At 27.8% G+C, this 16612-nt stretch overlaps 3 protein-coding genes and 1 long non-coding RNA gene across 6 annotated transcripts; all 4 read left to right on the top strand.

Annotated features, from left to right (window-relative positions):
- Positions 1-1106: 1106 nt before the first annotated feature.
- On the top strand, positions 1107-2311 carry LOC145753870 (uncharacterized). Its single transcript, XM_082570397.1, has 6 exons — positions 1107-1210; positions 1385-1441; positions 1637-1686; positions 1837-1897; positions 2013-2065; positions 2167-2311. The coding sequence occupies exons 1-6, from the start codon at positions 1183-1185 to the stop codon at positions 2260-2262; spliced, it is 345 nt and encodes a 114-aa protein (XP_082426523.1). The 5' UTR covers positions 1107-1182; the 3' UTR covers positions 2263-2311.
- Positions 2312-2581: 270 nt separating this feature from the next.
- Positions 2582-6245, top strand: LOC145753846 (uncharacterized). 2 transcript variants are annotated; one of them, XM_082570333.1, is made up of 13 exons: positions 2582-2725; positions 3059-3400; positions 3624-3815; positions 3892-4028; positions 4120-4258; positions 4335-4466; positions 4606-4685; positions 4781-5015; positions 5187-5243; positions 5434-5483; positions 5623-5683; positions 5799-5851; positions 5952-6245. In XM_082570333.1, exons 1-13 carry the CDS (start codon positions 2668-2670, stop codon positions 6045-6047), a joined length of 1632 nt encoding a protein of 543 aa, XP_082426459.1. In that variant the 5' UTR covers positions 2582-2667; the 3' UTR covers positions 6048-6245. The 2 variants fall into 2 exon arrangements, with proteins under 2 accessions (XP_082426459.1, XP_082426458.1); XM_082570332.1 differs by having other exon boundaries at positions 3892-4031.
- Positions 6246-6406: 161 nt separating this feature from the next.
- Positions 6407-10652, top strand: LOC145753852 (uncharacterized). Of its 2 annotated transcripts, XM_082570351.1 has the most exons (12): positions 6407-6502; positions 6672-6802; positions 6908-6996; positions 7364-7500; positions 7625-7819; positions 7887-8026; positions 8116-8254; positions 8329-8460; positions 8573-8652; positions 8745-9199; positions 9403-9452; positions 10622-10652. In XM_082570351.1, the coding sequence occupies exons 1-10, from the start codon at positions 6445-6447 to the stop codon at positions 8988-8990; spliced, it is 1347 nt and encodes a 448-aa protein (XP_082426477.1). In that variant the 5' UTR covers positions 6407-6444; the 3' UTR covers positions 8991-9199; positions 9403-9452; positions 10622-10652. The 2 variants fall into 2 exon arrangements, with proteins under 2 accessions (XP_082426477.1, XP_082426478.1); XM_082570352.1 differs by lacking the exon at positions 6407-6502 and having other exon boundaries at positions 6680-6802; positions 6892-6996.
- A 5076-nt stretch (positions 10653-15728) lies between these two features.
- Positions 15729-16609, top strand: LOC145753873 (uncharacterized). The gene is made up of 5 exons (XR_014283863.1): positions 15729-15752; positions 15943-15992; positions 16149-16209; positions 16314-16366; positions 16473-16609. It is a non-coding gene; the product is annotated as an uncharacterized LOC145753873 (long non-coding RNA).
- Positions 16610-16612: the final 3 nt, after the last annotated feature.

Here is a 16612-nt window from a genome sequence, read left to right as displayed (position 1 = left end):
TTAAATTAATATACATTGCAGTAAGGGCAAGTTTCTTAAACAAATTTTGTAATTTTTAGCACCAACTGTGACATTGAGTGGAGTTCAAACAGTGATTGAAGGAAATGGATTGGATTTAACTTGTGATTATGATCAAGTTATTCTTAGTGCAACTTTATCTACTTTTTATATTGGAGATACTTCAAATCAACAAGATGTGGTAAATACTTGTTTACATACAAAAATACAATAGGTAATGAAAAACTTTTAGTACCTAATTTTGGTTTACAAATCTTTAGGGTTCAACTTTTACAACAGCAAGTTTAACAGCATTCGACAATGGTAAGCAAGTATTTTGTCAAGCCAATTCTCCATTTACTCAACTACCAGAATTTATTCAAACTGGAAGATCCAATATTGGCACATTGAATGTACAATGTAGGTTTAGTGTGACTTAACGTATGGATGTTTCTTCAACTAAAATTGTTTGTTTCTTCTAATTTCTTCAATAGATTCACCCAGACTAACATCTCCCCCCACGGAAGTAGAATGTTCATTACCTTGGGTTGTCAATCAAACTGGAACTTGCACACTTCAATTTATTTCCAATCCACTTTCTATCATTTTAAGTCCTACTTTAAATGGTTTGTTATTATTAAATACTAAAAAAAGGTTTTAAGAGTTTATTTTAAATTGTACAAGTTGATTGTAAAATATTTTGTAAAAATTAAAATTGCAGCTTATAATGTGTGATATTAATATTAAAATTTTAATACCAGGAAGTAATGTTACAAATGATAATATAAACCCACTCACCTATATAAGTGACTCACAGACTTTCACATTTACAAGAAATAAGGTAAATCCTGTGTTTACTTATTTGCTTAAAACATTAAAAATATTGGTATTAACAAACGTATTCCTAAGTTTTACTTAAATGAATATAATGTATTTATTAATTTTGTTTTATAAAATATAAGCTGAATGTTATTTAGGTATTACAAGCTGACAGTGGTAGTTATACATTAACTATTCAATCCCCTACATTTCCTACTGAACCACTTTCTGTTAAATTTGATGTAAATGTTATTGATTCAACACCAATTGACCCAAATGGTCCTAGTGGTTCAGGTAGTTTGGACACAAACAATTATAATTATTATTGTAGTTGTTGTTGTTGTTTTATTGTTGGTTGGAGTTTTGATGTACTTTTGGTTTCAAAAAAGAAAAGGTATAATTTTATTTTGATTATTTACACAGTCTTTAGATTTGTCTATTTGTATATTAACGTTGGTTTAAATATCAAGTTACTATTTTGCATTTAGTTTTTTTCATTTAAGTATAAATGTAAGTTTTTATAATTTTTTAACCTAAACTTTAGTTTTAATAATAAATATATTTTTAGATAAACAATTTGACAACCCACAACAGCAAGACAATTTGCCTATGCATAATGACAATGGTATGCTATTTTTGTATTTTTAATTAATTTATTTAATGAACAGTTTAAAAAGAAGATTTTATAAACCACAATTTGAACATCAGCAAAATAAAAATCAATTTTAAAGTAATTTCTTTAAGAAATTAAATTAATGAGTAACATCATGTTAATTCATGTTAAAAATGGAAATAAACTAAGTTATTTCTTTTTTTTTAGGTTTGTATGAATCACCAATACAGGGAAATACAATAAACCAACATCAACAAGTAGGTTTAATACTTTATTTAAATATTTATATACTTTTGTTTTTGTGCTATTTACATTTTAAAATGATTACGTCTCTATAAGTTTTGTGAAAAATATTTATGTTAGTTATGCTATTTATTAACACTTTATTTATATTTTTCTACATTAAGGTTAAATCAAATCAATCAACTAACTATGAAAACTACAAAAATAATGTGAATGTTGTAAAAGGTAATTTTATTCTTGGTTTGCTACTATAGTACCAGTTATCATTTTTTTTACGAAAATTAAAGTAATTTTATGTAACATAATTTTATTTGAAATTCTGAAGTATTTAAATGTTTAGGTGAGGATGGCTATCTGTCATTAACCCCACTTGGTCCAGGGACACCTTTAGAGGTAATAATATAGTTGATATTTACTCCAATAGTTTATTAAACTGTTATTTTGCTATCGAAAGAAAGTGTAAAGCAATTTGTGATAATTTTTGTAATTTACAGAACACAGGACCAAGTACCTCGCAACAACATTACCAAAATTTAAAACCAAATTCTGACTACTCAACCATTAAAGATAATCCTTATGATAATGTGTAACAAGTTTTTTATAATATTTCAACATTTGTTTCTCATGTATAATTGTATTTGCAACAGTTATAAGCACTTGTTATACTTTTATTGGTTTAATTCTGTATACATCTTTTTTGTGCAATAATTTTCTTACAATGGATTTTTTTTGTTTTTTATGTGCAAGTTATTAATTTTTATGTTAATAAGTTTTAAAAGTTTTTTAAAATTTATTTTTGTTTTAATTGACAACATTGTTCTGAGATTTGGGAAAGTCCCTTTTTATTGCTATGTTAATATTTTACAATTTACTCGTAATCGTTCAGTTAATTAATAAAGAAGTTTTTTGTGTTACATTTGATTTAAAGTTTTTACTTTCATAAACTAAATGTAAAATAGCTTTATAGATAAAAATAAATGAAGAACTGAATCAAAATGAATAAAAGTTTGGCGTTTTATTTTATTTTTGTGCATATTTTGTTCAGTTATGCAGGTGAGTAATTCTTTTGTATATTCTTGATTATTAATAAGTTGTGAATAATATAGAACATTTTTTTTTGTTTTTAATTCTCTATTGTATTAAAATTAATTTGATTTCTATTGTTGTCAACATTCTTATGTTCAGTAGGGAAATTATCTTTTTAGTTTTGTATGTTAGAAAAGGTTTATGTTACTAATTTTTTTTAATATTGCAAGTATATTTTGTCATATTTAACATTTTTGCAACAAGCTTTATAGGTAAGAAATGTAAAACTATGGCTAAATATATATTTACATTATTAAAGATTAGTTTTTATCTTGACCTATTTTTTTATATTATTTATAGTTGTTAATGCCCAACTAGCAACAATTCCACCTTCTCAAAATGAAGATGTTTGGGCAACAGGTTACACAGGTTTAATTGTAACTGCCACAATACCACAATCAGCTGATATTAGTTCTTGTTTATGGAGTTGGATTGAATCTGAAAGTTTAACAGAGTTTTATGATGCTATATTAATGGAATGCTCTAACACTGATTCAATCTCCTGTGTAATAGAAAATGGAAATATTTTTTCTAACCTCACTTTTTCACAACCTCTCACCAGTTTATCAAATGTTACTTTAGAATGTGCTGATAGTAGTGCTACTCCTGTTTTAACTCAAGTTTGGGTGATTATTGTTCAAGGTAAGTTTTTGTATTTTAAGGACTATCTTATTCCTTTATAAGGTTAAGTACATAATTATTATTTTTTTTAACAATAATTTTTATGTTTCTGAAGTACCCCAAAAAATGAATGCGTTATAAAAATATAACTTCCTTAAAGTTGTTACTCTTTAATAAAGATTCGACGTCATTTAAAAATATATATATATACAAAGTTAACTTTATTTGCTAATTTATTAATTAGATTGTAGTTTGTCTTTTCCTTACAATGTTGAAGTTCTTGCAACATCTCAAACTTACAACTCAGTTGGAGCATTTAATTGTTCAAACAATGGAGAGTTATTTTATTCAAACGGAAGTCAACTTACATCTGATACAACTACTTGTTTAGCAAATGCAAGGTGGAGTGGACAAAATAATTTACAATGCTGGACAGGTAATTTTAACAGTAGAATGGTATACATTGTTATTAAGAAAAGTGTCTAGTTTAAAATAAATTTTGTAATTTTTAGCACCAATTGTATTTTCAAGTGGAGTTCAAACAGTAGTTGTAGGAAATGGATTAAATTTAACTTGTGATTATGATCAAGTTATTCCTAGTGCAACTTCATCTACTTTTTATATTGGAGATACTTCAAATCAACAAAATGTGGTTATTAATGATTTAATTTATAAAGACACAAAAGCAATGGTTGGAACAAGGTTTTTCGTACTTAAATATTGGGTTTACACATTTTTAGGGTTCAACTTTTACAACAGCAAGTTTAACAGCATCTGACAATGGCAAACAAGTGTATTGTCAAGCAAATTCTCCATTTACTCAACTACCAAAATTTAATCTAACTGGAAGATCAAATATTAAAACACTGATTGTACAATGTAGGTTTAGGCATAAAATAAAGTAATGAAGGGTCAATTAAAATCCTTTTTTGTTTACTTTTTATTTTTTATATAGATTCACCTAGACTATCATCTCCCTCCACAGAAGTTGAATGTTCATTACCTTGGGTTGTCAATCAAACTCGAACTTGCACACTTCAATTTATTTCCAATCCACTTTCTACTACTTCAAATCTTACTTTAAATGGTTTGTTATTATTAAATGTCAAAGGAAAGTTTTAAGAGTTTAATTTAAATTTTGTAGATTGATTGTGAAATATTTATTCTGTAGGAATTTGAATTGCAGTTCACAATGTGTGATATTATTATTTATATTTTTAAACCAGGAAGTAATGTTGCGAATGATAATATGAACCCACTTGCCAATATAAGTGACTCACAGACCTTTTCATTTACAAGAAATAAGGTAAATCATGTGTTTACTCATTTAAGTTTAACTTAATTAAATATATTGTTTTTTATTAATTTTGTTTTATAAAATATAAGCTGAATGTTATTTAGGTATCACAAGCTGACAATGGTAGTTATACATTAACTATTCAATCCCCTACATTTCCTACTCTACCACTTTCTGTTGAATTTAATGTAAATGTTGTTGATTCAACACCAATTGACCGAAGTGGTCCTAGTAGTTCAGGTGGTTTGGACACAACAATTATAATTATTATTATTGTTGTTGCTGTTGTTTTATTGTTGGTTGGAGTTTTGTTATTTCTTTGGTGCCGAAGAAGAAAAGGTATAATTTGAATTTAATTATCTACAGTCTTTAGATTTGTCTATATGTATATTAACGTTGGTTTAAATATCAAGTTACTGTTTTATATTAATTTTTTCCATTTAATTATAAATGTACATTTTTGTAATTTTTTAACCTAAACTTTAGTTTTAATATTAAATATATTTTTAGATAAACAATTTGACAACCCACAACAGCAAGATAATTTGCCTATGCATAATGACAATGGTATGCTGTTTTTGTATTTTTAATTTATTTAATGAACGGTTTAAAAAGAAGAATTTTATAAACCACAATTTATACATCAGCAAAATAAAATTTGATTTTAAAGTAATTCTTTCAAGAAATTAAATGGATGAGTAACATCTTGTTAATTCATGTTAAAAATGCAAGTAAACTAAGTTATTTCTATTTTTAGGTTTATACGAATCACCAATACAGGAAAATACAATAAACCAACAACAACAAGTAGGTTTAACGCCTTATTTAAATATTGATATACTTTTTTTTATACTATTTACCTTTTAAAATAATTATGTCTTTATAAGTTTTGTGAAAAATATTTATGCTATTTATTAACACTTTAGTTATATTTTTCTACATTAAGGTTAAATCAAATCAATCAACTAACTATGAAAACTACAAAAATAATGTGAATGTTGTAAAAGGTAATTTTATTCTTGGTTTGCTACTATAGTACCAGTTATCATTTTTTTTACGAAAATTAAAGTAATTTTATGTAACATAATTTTATTTGAAATTCTGAAGTATTTAAATGTTAAGGTGAGGATGGCTATCTGACATTAACCCCAGTGGGTTCAGGAACACCTTTAGAGGTAATAATAATGTTAATATTTACTACAGTAGTTTATTAAACTATTATTTTGCTATCGCAAAAAGTGTAAAGCAATTAGTAATAATTTTTGTAATTTACAGAACACAGGACCAAGTACCTCGCAACAACATTACCAAAATATTAAACCAAATTCTGACTACTCAACTATTAAAGACAATCCTTATGATAATGTGTAGCAAGTTATCATAATATTTCAACATTTGTTTCTTTTGTAGAACTTGATTTGCAATAGTTATAGGCACTTATTATACTTTCATCGTTTTAATTCTGTATACATCTTTTTTGTGCAATAATTTTCTTACATTGGATTTTTTTGTATTTTATGTGCAAGTTATTATTTTTTATGTTAATAAACTTTTAAAAGTTTTTTTTAATTTATTTTAATTGACAACATTGTTTTGAGATTTGGGAAAGTCCCTCCTTATTTCTTATGTAAATATTTTACAATTTACTCGTAATCGTTCAGTTAATTAATAAAAAAGTTTTTTGTGTTACATTTGATTTAAAGTTTTTGCTTTTATGAACTGAATGTAGAATTGCTTTATAAATGAATATATGTTAAACTAAATCAGAATGATTATAAGATACGCGTTTTCTTTTATTTTTGTGCATATATTGTTCAGTTATGCAGGTAAAAAAAAATTTTTGTTAATTTAAAACCAACCATCACGCTTTTCTTTTTAATGTTATATTTAAAATAAACTAATATATAATTTTTATTTGTGCATTATAAATATTAATTAGCTTTGTATAAATAAGTATAATAAATGTAACTATTTCATCTGCATGTTATTTTACAGATGCACAGACAATTTTAGGTGATGAGATTTTACTTTCATCATTTCCAGTTCAGGCCACTAACTCAAGTGTTACAGCAAGTGTAAATGTTCAATTTATAGGTTCTGGTTCTATATTTTGGTCTATTAATAAGGTAAAAATAAACTAATTTTAAAGACAATAAAGTTATTTATTATTTTTTAAAACTAAATTCTTGCTTGGTTAAGTTATTTTTACTCACAGTTTGAAATTTTTTGAGGTTCCTGTCGGACAAATAGGAATGAATGGTGGAAATATTTTGATTGCATATAATTCTGCTAATAACCTAGATCAACGAGCAAATATAACGTAAAATAATTTCAAGTTTACTATTTCTGAATGTTCAATTTTATACAAAAATTAATAGATAACCATTTCCAACCAAAACATTATATAATATCTTAAAATACAATGTAAAATAGAATTAATTTCATTTAAAAAGAGCTTAAAGTTTAATTTTTTTAAATAAATTTATAAAAGGTAAGATACTGTGAAGGTATACTGGTGTTTATTTCTTTTATCATATTTATTTAAAGCAACAGTTGAAGAAAATTTAGTTGGAAAATAGGCTGGTGTATTTTTATTTATATGTTTAATTGGTGCAGTTTTATTGTTTAATTGGTGCAGTTTTATTGTTTACTCCATTGCTTTTTATTAAAACAATTGTAAACTTCAGTTTTAAAACAATTTCTTCTGATGCCAGTGGAACACAAATTTCAACTTATCTCCTTGTACAAAGTTTAAGTTCTTCTGATTTAAACATAACAGTTGGACATACTGTTGATTTTTTAGAAGCAAATTTAACAGTTGTTGGTAAAATACTTATTTTATTTTTTTGAACTTTTTTATATTTAATGTTATTTTTAATTTAGTTGAATCATTACATAGCTTATATATAATTTTTATAAGTTTTTTAAATATGACTGTTATATTTTAGATTGTAATTCTTCCCTTTCATACCATGTTAAAGTTGAATCAGAACCACCTTTAATTTACAACTCAGTTGGAACATTTAGTTGTTCCAACAATGGAGAATTATTTTATTCAAATCAAAGTCAACCTACATCTGATACAACTACTTGTTTGGCAAATGCAATGTGGAGTGGACAAAATAATTTACAATGCTGGACAGGTAATCACACTTGAAAATAAACAAATGTTGCATATTTTTGTTTTTAAAGTTTTTTTTTAATTTTTAGCACCAACTGTATCATTGACTGGAGTTCAAACAGAGATTGAAGGAAATGGATTGAATTTAACTTGTGAATATGATCAAGTTATTCCTAGTTCAATTTCATCTACTTTTTATTTTGAAGATACTCCAAATCAACAACATGTGGTAAACACTAATTCATTTTATACAGACACGAAAGCAATAGTTGCAACAAGTTTTTTTTTTACTTAAATATTGGGTTTACACATTTTTAGGGTTCAACTTTTACAACAGCAAGTTTAACAGCATCTGACAATGGTAAGCAAGTTTATTGTCAAGCAAATTCTCCATTCACTCAACTACCAGAATTTAGTCAAACTGGAAGATCAAATATTGCCACACTAAATGTACAATGTAGGTTTAGTGAGACTTAAAGTATGATTGTTTTTTCGACTGAAATTGTTTGTTTCTTCTAACTTCTTTAATAGATTCACCCAGACTAACACCTCCCTCCACAGAAGCTGAATGTTCATTACCTTGGGTTGTAAATCAAACTGGAACTTGCACACTTCAATTTATTTCCAATCCATTTTCTACTATTTTTAGTCTTACTTTAAATGGTTTATTTTTAAAAAATTTAAATTGTGTAGGTTGATTGTAAAATATTTATTCTGTAGGAATTTAAATTGCAGTTTACAATGTGTGATATTAATATTTGTATTTAAAAACCAGGAAGTACTGTGGCAAATGATAATATGAACCCACTTGCCAATATAAGTGACTCACAGTCATTTTCATTTACAAGAAATATGGTAAATCATGTGTTTACTCATTTAAGTTTAACTTAATTAAATATATTGTTTTTTATCACCTTTCAACTAAATATTCTTTATATTTTTTTTAGGTATCACAAGGTGACAATGGTAGTTATACATTAACTATTCAATCCACCATATTTCCTACTTATCCACTTTCTGTTGAATTTAATGTAAATGTTGTTAACCCAACACCAATTGACCCAAATGGTCCTGGTGGTTCAAGTGGTTTGGACACAACAATAATAATTGTTATTGTTGTAGTTGTTGTAATTTTGGTTGGAGTTTTGTTATTTCTTTGGTGTCGAAAAAGAAAACGTTTAATTTCAATTTGATTATTTACACAGTCTTTAGATTTGTCTATTAGTATATTAACGTTGGTTTAAATATCAAGTTACTATTTTACATTAATTTTTCCATTTAAATATAAATGTGAGTTTTTATAATTTTTTAACCTAAACTTTTTTAATATTAAATATATTTTTAGATAAACAATTTAACAACCTACGGCAGCAAGACAATTTGCCTATGCATAATGGCAATGGTATGCTATTTTTATATTTTTAATTTATTTAATGAACAGTTTAAAAAGAAGGAATTTTATAAACCACAATTCAAACATCTGCAAAATAAAATTTAATTATAAATTAATTGTTTTTAAAAAATAAAATTAATGAGTAACATCCTGTTAATTCATGTTGAAAATTCAGTAAAAATGCAAATAAGCTAAATTATTTCTATTTTTAGGTTTGTATGAATCACCATTAAAAGGAAATACAATAAACCAACATCAACAAGTGGGTTACAATATCTTATTTAAATATTTATATATTTTCAATTTTGTATATGCTATTCACATTTTAAAATGATTATGTCTTTATAAGTTTTGTGAAAAAGATTAACATTATTCATGTTATTTATTAACATGTTAATTATTTTTTTCTACATTAAGGTTAAATCAAATCAAAACTATTAAAGACAATCCTTATGATAATGTGTAGCAATTTATTATAATATTTCAATAATTGTTTCTTTTGTAGAACTTTATTTGCAATAACTATAAGCATTTATTATTCTTTCATTGTTTTAATTCTGTATACAATTTTTTGTGCAATAATTTTCTTACAATAGATTTTTTTCTATTTTATGTGCAAGTAATTATTTTTTATGTTAATAAGTTCTAAAAGTTTTTTTTAATTTATTTTTGTTTTAATTGACAACATTGTTCTGAGATTTGGGAAAGTCCCTTTTTATTGCTATGTAAATATTTTACAATTTACTCGTATTCGGTCCTACTAATCACCACACGGCACCACACGGCTCACCACACACGGCACTTACTAATCACCACGCGATAGTTACTGATCACCACACGGCACGACACACCATCTACCAATCACCACACGGCACTTACCAATCACCACGCGACAGTTACCAATCACCACGCGATAGTTACTGATCACCACACGGCACGACACACCATCTACCAATCACCACACGGCACTTACCAATCACCACACGGCACTTACCAATCACCACGCGACAGTTACCAATCACCACGCGAAAGTTACTGATCACCACACGGCACAACACGCCATTTACTAATCACCACACGGCACTAACCAATCACCACACAGCACTAACCAATCACCACACGGCACTCACCGATCACCACACGGCCCAAACCAATCACCACACACCATCTACTAATCACCACACGCCACTTACTAATCACCGCACACCATTTACTAATTAATCACCACACATCATCTACTTATTACCACACACCGCATACTAATCACCAAACACCATTTCTTATTCACTTGTTACAGCATTTTTTACGTTTTACCATCGGAACAGCTTGCACCGTCTTAAAACAAAGACTTTATGCTTATGTGTTATTAAGTTAAGTTGTGATTGACTCTAATTTAGTGACGCACAACACTTAGTTCCCCTGACCTTTTAGTTAATAACTCGAGCTCTGGTTGGATGTGGACAAATGAGATTCTAAACATAGAAGAAGACTTCACCCGCATCACTTTTCCAACAAATCAACTTTGTCTTCCCATGGCGAAAATACGTAAGCTTTTGAAGTTAGATTTGGGTACAAATTAATAACTAGATTTATTTGATAAATAAAATACGGTTCGAAATTATTTGATTATTTATACCATAAATTTTGAAAGATAAAATAGAAATGCATAAACCTTAACTAAGAATATTACATTTTTTTTATATTTGAGTTTTAATAAACAAACAGCATTTAAATAAAAAAAAATCAAACATATTATATTTTTTAAATAAAATTTTAAATTACTAATACCATGATAAACATAAGACAAAAGTTTCAATGCTTAATATCAATTCCTATTTTTTATTAAATAAATAAGCATTTAAATAAAATAAACAGACGAAAATTTATTTTTTAACTTATTTTCAAGTTATTGATATCATGATAAACAATTAACCAAGATTTCAAAAGTTAATAACAACCTTTAAATTTTAATAAACAAACACCTATTAATTAGTAATTAGTGACAAAACTTAAAATTTTAATTCATTTTTGAGTTATTAATATCATAATATACAACTGACCAAGAGATGAAAAATAAATAACAACCTTTAAATTTTAATAAACAAACACTCATTAATTAGTAATTAGTAATAAAAATTATAATTTTGATTCATTTTTAAGTTACTATTATCATGATATACAATTGACCAAGATTTTAAAAGTTAATAACGATTTTTAAATTTTAATAAATAAACAAGCAATTAGCAAAAAATAATGTCCGAGATTTTTGGCCAAAATGGTTTAGTATCTGCAGACACCACTATTGAATTTGCGGATGTGGCAAATCAATTACAAAACAACCTTGATACATATCCCAAATTTGGACAATATTTTTAAAACTTAAAATTCTTAAACATGTAAACAAATCTCAACGAGAAAAAAAATTTGGCTTTTGGACCAACAACAATTGCGAAAGCATTAACAACATAATAAAACTAGAAATTGACTGGAAACCACAGGCGACCCCAAATCTAATCTAAAAACTTGATCATACCGGATATCAAAAAAATTGCTAGAAAACCGAATCAACGAAAACGACCAAAAGCGGAAAAATCAAAATCTACAAAAAAATTAAAACTTAATAAATAAATTTTAAATGTTCGACTTTTTGCTTTGATAAAAATCTTATGTTGTGTTATGATCGTTTTAAATAAAAAATAAAAAAATTGGCGTGTGGTGAATAGTAGATGGTGTGTGGTGATTTGTAAGTGCCGTGTGGTGATTAGTAAGCGCCGTGTGGTGATTAGTAGATGGTGTGCGGTGATTAGTAAGCGCCGTGTGGTGATTAGTAAGTGCCGTGTAGTAATTAGTAAGTGCCGGGGGGTGATTAGTAGATGGTGTGTGATGATTGGTTAGTGCCGTGTGGTGATCGGTGAGTGCCGTGTGGTGATTAGTGAGTGCCGTGTGGTGATTAGTAACTGTCGCGTGGTGATTGGTAAGTGCCGTGTGGTGATTAGTAACTGTCGCGTGGTGATTGGTAAGTGCCGTGTGGTGATTAGTAGATGGTGTGTGGTGATTAGTAGATGGTGTGTGGTGATGGTTTGGGCCGTGTGGTGATCGGTGAGTGCCGTGTGGTGATTGGTTAGTGCTGTGTGGTGATTGGTTAGTGCCGTGTGGTGATTAGTAAATGGCGTGTGGTGCAGTGTGGTGATCAGTAACTGTCGCGTGGTGATTGGTAACTGTCGCGTGGTGATTGGTAAGTGCCGTGTGGTGATTAGTAGATGGTGTGTGGTGATTAGTAGATGGTGTGTGGTGATTAGTAGATGGTGTGTGGTGATTGGTTTGGGCCGTGTGGTGATCGGTGAGTGCCGTGTGGTGATTGGTTAGTGCTGTGTGGTGATTGGTTAGTGCCGTGTGGTGATTAGTAAATGGCGTGTTGTGCCGTGTGGTGATCAGTAACTGTCGCGTGGTGATTGGTAACTGTCGCGTGGTGATTGGTAAGTGCCGTGTGGTGATTGGTAAGTGCCGTGTGGTGATTGGTAGATGGTGTGTCGTGCCGTGTGGTGATCAGTAACTATTGCGTGGTGATTGGTAACTGTCGCGTGGTGATTGGTAAGTGCCGTGTGGTGATTGGTAGATGGTGTGTCATGCCGTGTGGTGATCAGTAACTATCGCGTGGTGATTAGTAAGTGCCGTGTGGTAATTAGTAAGTGCCGTGTGGTGCCGTGTGTGGTGAGCTGTGTGGTGAGCCGTGTGGTGCCGTGTGGTGAGCCGTGTGGTGCCGTGTGGTGAGCCGTGTGGTGCCGTGTGGTGCCGTGTGGTGAGCCGTGTGGTGCCGTGTGGTGAGCCGTGTGGTGCCGTGTGGTGATTAGTAGGACCCCTCGTATTTGTTCAGTTAATTAATAAAAAGGTTTTTTGTGTTACATTTGATTTAAAAGTTTTTGCTTTTATAAACTAAATGTAAAATAGCTTTATAGATAAAAATAAATGAAGAACTGAATCAAAATGAATAAAAGTTTGGCGTTTAATTTTATTTTTGTGCTTATATTGTTTAGCTTTGCAGGTGAGTAATTCTTTGTATATCCTTGATTATTAAAAAGTTGTAAATAATATAAAACATATTGTGTTATTTTTTTTTGATTCTCTATTTTATTAAAATTAATTTGATTTCTATTGATGTCAACATTCTTATGTTCTGAAGGGAAATTATCTTTTTAATTTTTGTATGTTAGAAAAGGTTTATGTTACTAATTTTTTTTCAATGATGCAAATATATTTTGTCATATTTAATATTTTTACAACAACCTTTATAGGTTAGAAATGTAAACTGTGGCTAACTATATATTTACATTATTAAAGATTGTTTTTTTCTCTTAACCTATTTTTAAAAAAATATTTGTAGTTGTCAATGGCCAACATCTAGCAACAATTCCACCTTCACAAAGTGGAGATGTTTGGGCAACAGGTTACACAGGTTTAATTGTAACTGCTACAATACCACAATCAGCTGATGTTACTTGTACATGGGGTTGGATTGAATCTATAGGTTCAACAGAGTTTTATAATGGTATTTTTATGGAATGCTATAACACTAATTCAATCTCCTGTGTAATAGAAGATGGAAATATTTATTCTAACCTCACCTTTTTACAACCTCTTACCAGTTCATCTAATGTTACTTTATTTTGTGTTACTAGTAGTGCTACTCCAGTTTTAACTCAAGTTTGGGTGATTGTGGTTCAAGGTTAGTTAGTTTATTGAAGTTGTAATAATAATGTAAAGTTATCAATATCAAAAATTATTTGGAATTAATTTCATTTAAAGATCGGAATTTTTTTTATTGTATTATACCAGTAAAAAAACTTTTAACCATTTTATAAGAAAAGGTAAAAAAATAGTTTAACAAAAATATTTTTAATTAGGTTATTTTACAATAACAGACTTAACATTTTATAGATTGTGTCTCTACTTTTCCATATAATGTTGAAGTTTTTGCAACAAATAGAACTTACAACTCAGTTGGAACATTTAATTGTTCTAACAATGGAGAGTTATTTTATTCAAATGAAAGTCAACTTGTATCTGATACAACTACTTGTTTGGCAAATGCAATGTGGAATGGACAGAATAATTTACAATGCTGGACAGGTAATTTTAACAGTAAGATAATATACATTGTAATTAAATAAAAGGTCTAGTTCTTACATTAATTTTGTAATTTTTAGCACCAACTGTGACATTAAATGGAGTTCAAACAGTGATTGAAGGAAATGGATTGGATTTAACTTGTGATTATGATCAAGTTATTCCTAATACAACTTCATCTACTTATTATATTGAAAATACTCCAAATCAACAACATGTGGTAAATGGTTTAATTTATACAAGCACTTTTGCAGTTGCTATTAAAAGGTTTTTCTTACTAATTTATGTGGTTTACACATATTAAGGGTTTAAATTTTACAACAGCAAGTTTAACAGCATTTGACAATGGTAAGCAAGTATATTGTCAAGCAAATTCTCCATTTACTCAACTACCAGAATTTAATCAAACTGGAAGATCAAATATTGAAACACTAAATGTACAATGTAAGTTTAAGTGTAACTTAAAGTATGGATGTTTTTTTAACTTAAATTGTTTGTTTGTTTTAACTTTAACTGTTTTTAATAGATTCACCTAGACTAACATCTCTCTCCATAGAAGTTGAATGTTTATTACCTTGGGTTGTCAATCAAACTGGAACTTGTACACTTCAATTTATTTCCAATCCATTTTCTACTATTTCAAGTCTTACTTTAAATGGTTTGTTATTTTTAAATATCAAAGAAAAGTTTTAAGAGTTTAATTTAAATTATGTAGGTTGATTGTAAAATATTTATTCTGTAGAAATTTAAATTACAATTTACAATATGTGATATTATTATTTATATTTTTGAACCAGGAAGTAATGTTGCAAATGATAATATGAACCAACTCACCAATATAAGTGATGCACAGACTTTTACATTCACAAGAAATAAGGTAAATCATGTGTTTACTTATTTAAGTTTAACTTAATTAAATATGATGTTTTTTATTAATTTTTTATTAAATAAAAGCTGGATGTTATGTATTTAGGTATCACAAGCTGATAATGGTAGTTATACATTTACTATTCAATCTTCCACATTTCCTACTCAACCACTTTCTGTTGAATTTAATGTAAATGTTGTTGATTCAACACCAATTGATCCCAATAGTCCTGGTGGTTCAGGTGGTTTGGACACAACAATTATAATTATTATTATTGTAGTTTTTGTTTTTGCAATTTTGGCTGGAGTTTTGTTATTTCTTTGGTGCCGAAGAAGAAAAGGTATAATTTGAATTTCAATATTTACACAGTCTTTAGATTTGTCTATTTGTATATTAACGTTGGTTTAAATATCAAGTTACTATTTTACATTAATTTTTTCCATTTAAGTATAAATGTAAGTTTTTGTAATTTTTTAACCTGAACTTTAGTTTTAATATTAAATATATTTTTAGATAAACAATTTGACAACCCACAACAGCAAGACAATTTGCCTATGCATAATGACAATGGTTTGCTATTTTTGTATTTTTAATTTATTTAATGAACAGTTTAAAAAAAGGAATTTTATAAACCACAATTTGAACATCAGCAAAATAAAATTCGATTTTAAATTAATTCCTTTAAGAAATTAAATTAATAAGTAACATCATGTTAATTCATGTTAAAAATGCAAGTTAGCTAAATTATTTCTATTTTTAGGTTTGTATGAATCACCAATACAGGGAAATACAATAAACCAACATCAACAAGTGGGTTACAATATCTTATTTATATATTTATATATTTTTGTTTTTGTATATACTATTTACATTCTAAAATGATTAAGCCTCTATAAGTTTTGTGAAAAAAGATTTACATTATTTATGCTATTTATTAACACTTTAGTTAATTTTTTCTACATTAAGGTTAAACCAAATCAATCAACTGATTATGAAAACTACAAAAAAAATGTGAATGTTGTAAAAGGTAATTTAAACCTTAGTAAGCTTCCATAATACCAGGTATTATTTGTTTTCACAAAAAATACACAGTGTGTAATATTAATTTATTTGAAGTGTTTTAATGTTTAGGTGAAAATGGCTGTTCGACATTAACCAAACTTGGTTCTGAAACACTCTTACAGGTAACAAACAACATTATTGTTAATATTAACAATAGTTAGAATATTAAACATTTATTTATCTAAATTTGAAATAAAGCTAGTAATAATAAATATTTGTAATTTACAGAACACAGGACCAAGTATCCCCGTTGAATGGATTTTTTTGTATTTTATGTGCAAGTTATTATTTTTTATGTTAATAAATTTTAAAAGTTTTTTTAATTTATTTTTATTTTAATTGACAACATTGTTCTAAGATTTGGGGAA

This window comes from Corella eumyota, chromosome 5 (genome assembly GCF_963082875.1).
Source record: "Corella eumyota chromosome 5, kaCorEumy4.1, whole genome shotgun sequence".
NCBI lineage: Eukaryota > Metazoa > Chordata > Ascidiacea > Phlebobranchia > Corellidae > Corella > Corella eumyota.
The sequence above is the reverse complement of the archived record's forward strand: the minus strand, read 5'-3'. Positions and strand labels throughout refer to the sequence as shown.

Coding starts and splice junctions, on each gene's coding strand:
- LOC145753870 (XM_082570397.1), top strand. CDS start 1,183: ATGTACTTTTGGTTTCAAAAAAGAAAAG. Junction 1,211..1,384: donor TTGGTTTCAAAAAAGAAAAG/GTATAATTTTAT, acceptor ATATATTTTTAG/ATAAACAATTTGACAACCCA. Junction 2,066..2,166: donor GTCCAGGGACACCTTTAGAG/GTAATAATATAG, acceptor TGTAATTTACAG/AACACAGGACCAAGTACCTC.
- LOC145753846 (XM_082570332.1), top strand. CDS start 2,668: ATGAATAAAAGTTTGGCGTTTTATTTTATTTTTGTGCATATTTTGTTC. Junction 5,016..5,186: donor TTGGTGCCGAAGAAGAAAAG/GTATAATTTGAA, acceptor ATATATTTTTAG/ATAAACAATTTGACAACCCA. Junction 5,484..5,622: donor CAATAAACCAACAACAACAA/GTAGGTTTAACG, acceptor TTCTACATTAAG/GTTAAATCAAATCAATCAAC.
- LOC145753852 (XM_082570351.1), top strand. CDS start 6,445: ATGATTATAAGATACGCGTTTTCTTTTATTTTTGTGCATATATTGTTC. Junction 6,503..6,671: donor TATATTGTTCAGTTATGCAG/GTAAAAAAAAAT, acceptor GTTATTTTACAG/ATGCACAGACAATTTTAGGT. Junction 8,461..8,572: donor TTTTAGTCTTACTTTAAATG/GTTTATTTTTAA, acceptor TTTAAAAACCAG/GAAGTACTGTGGCAAATGAT.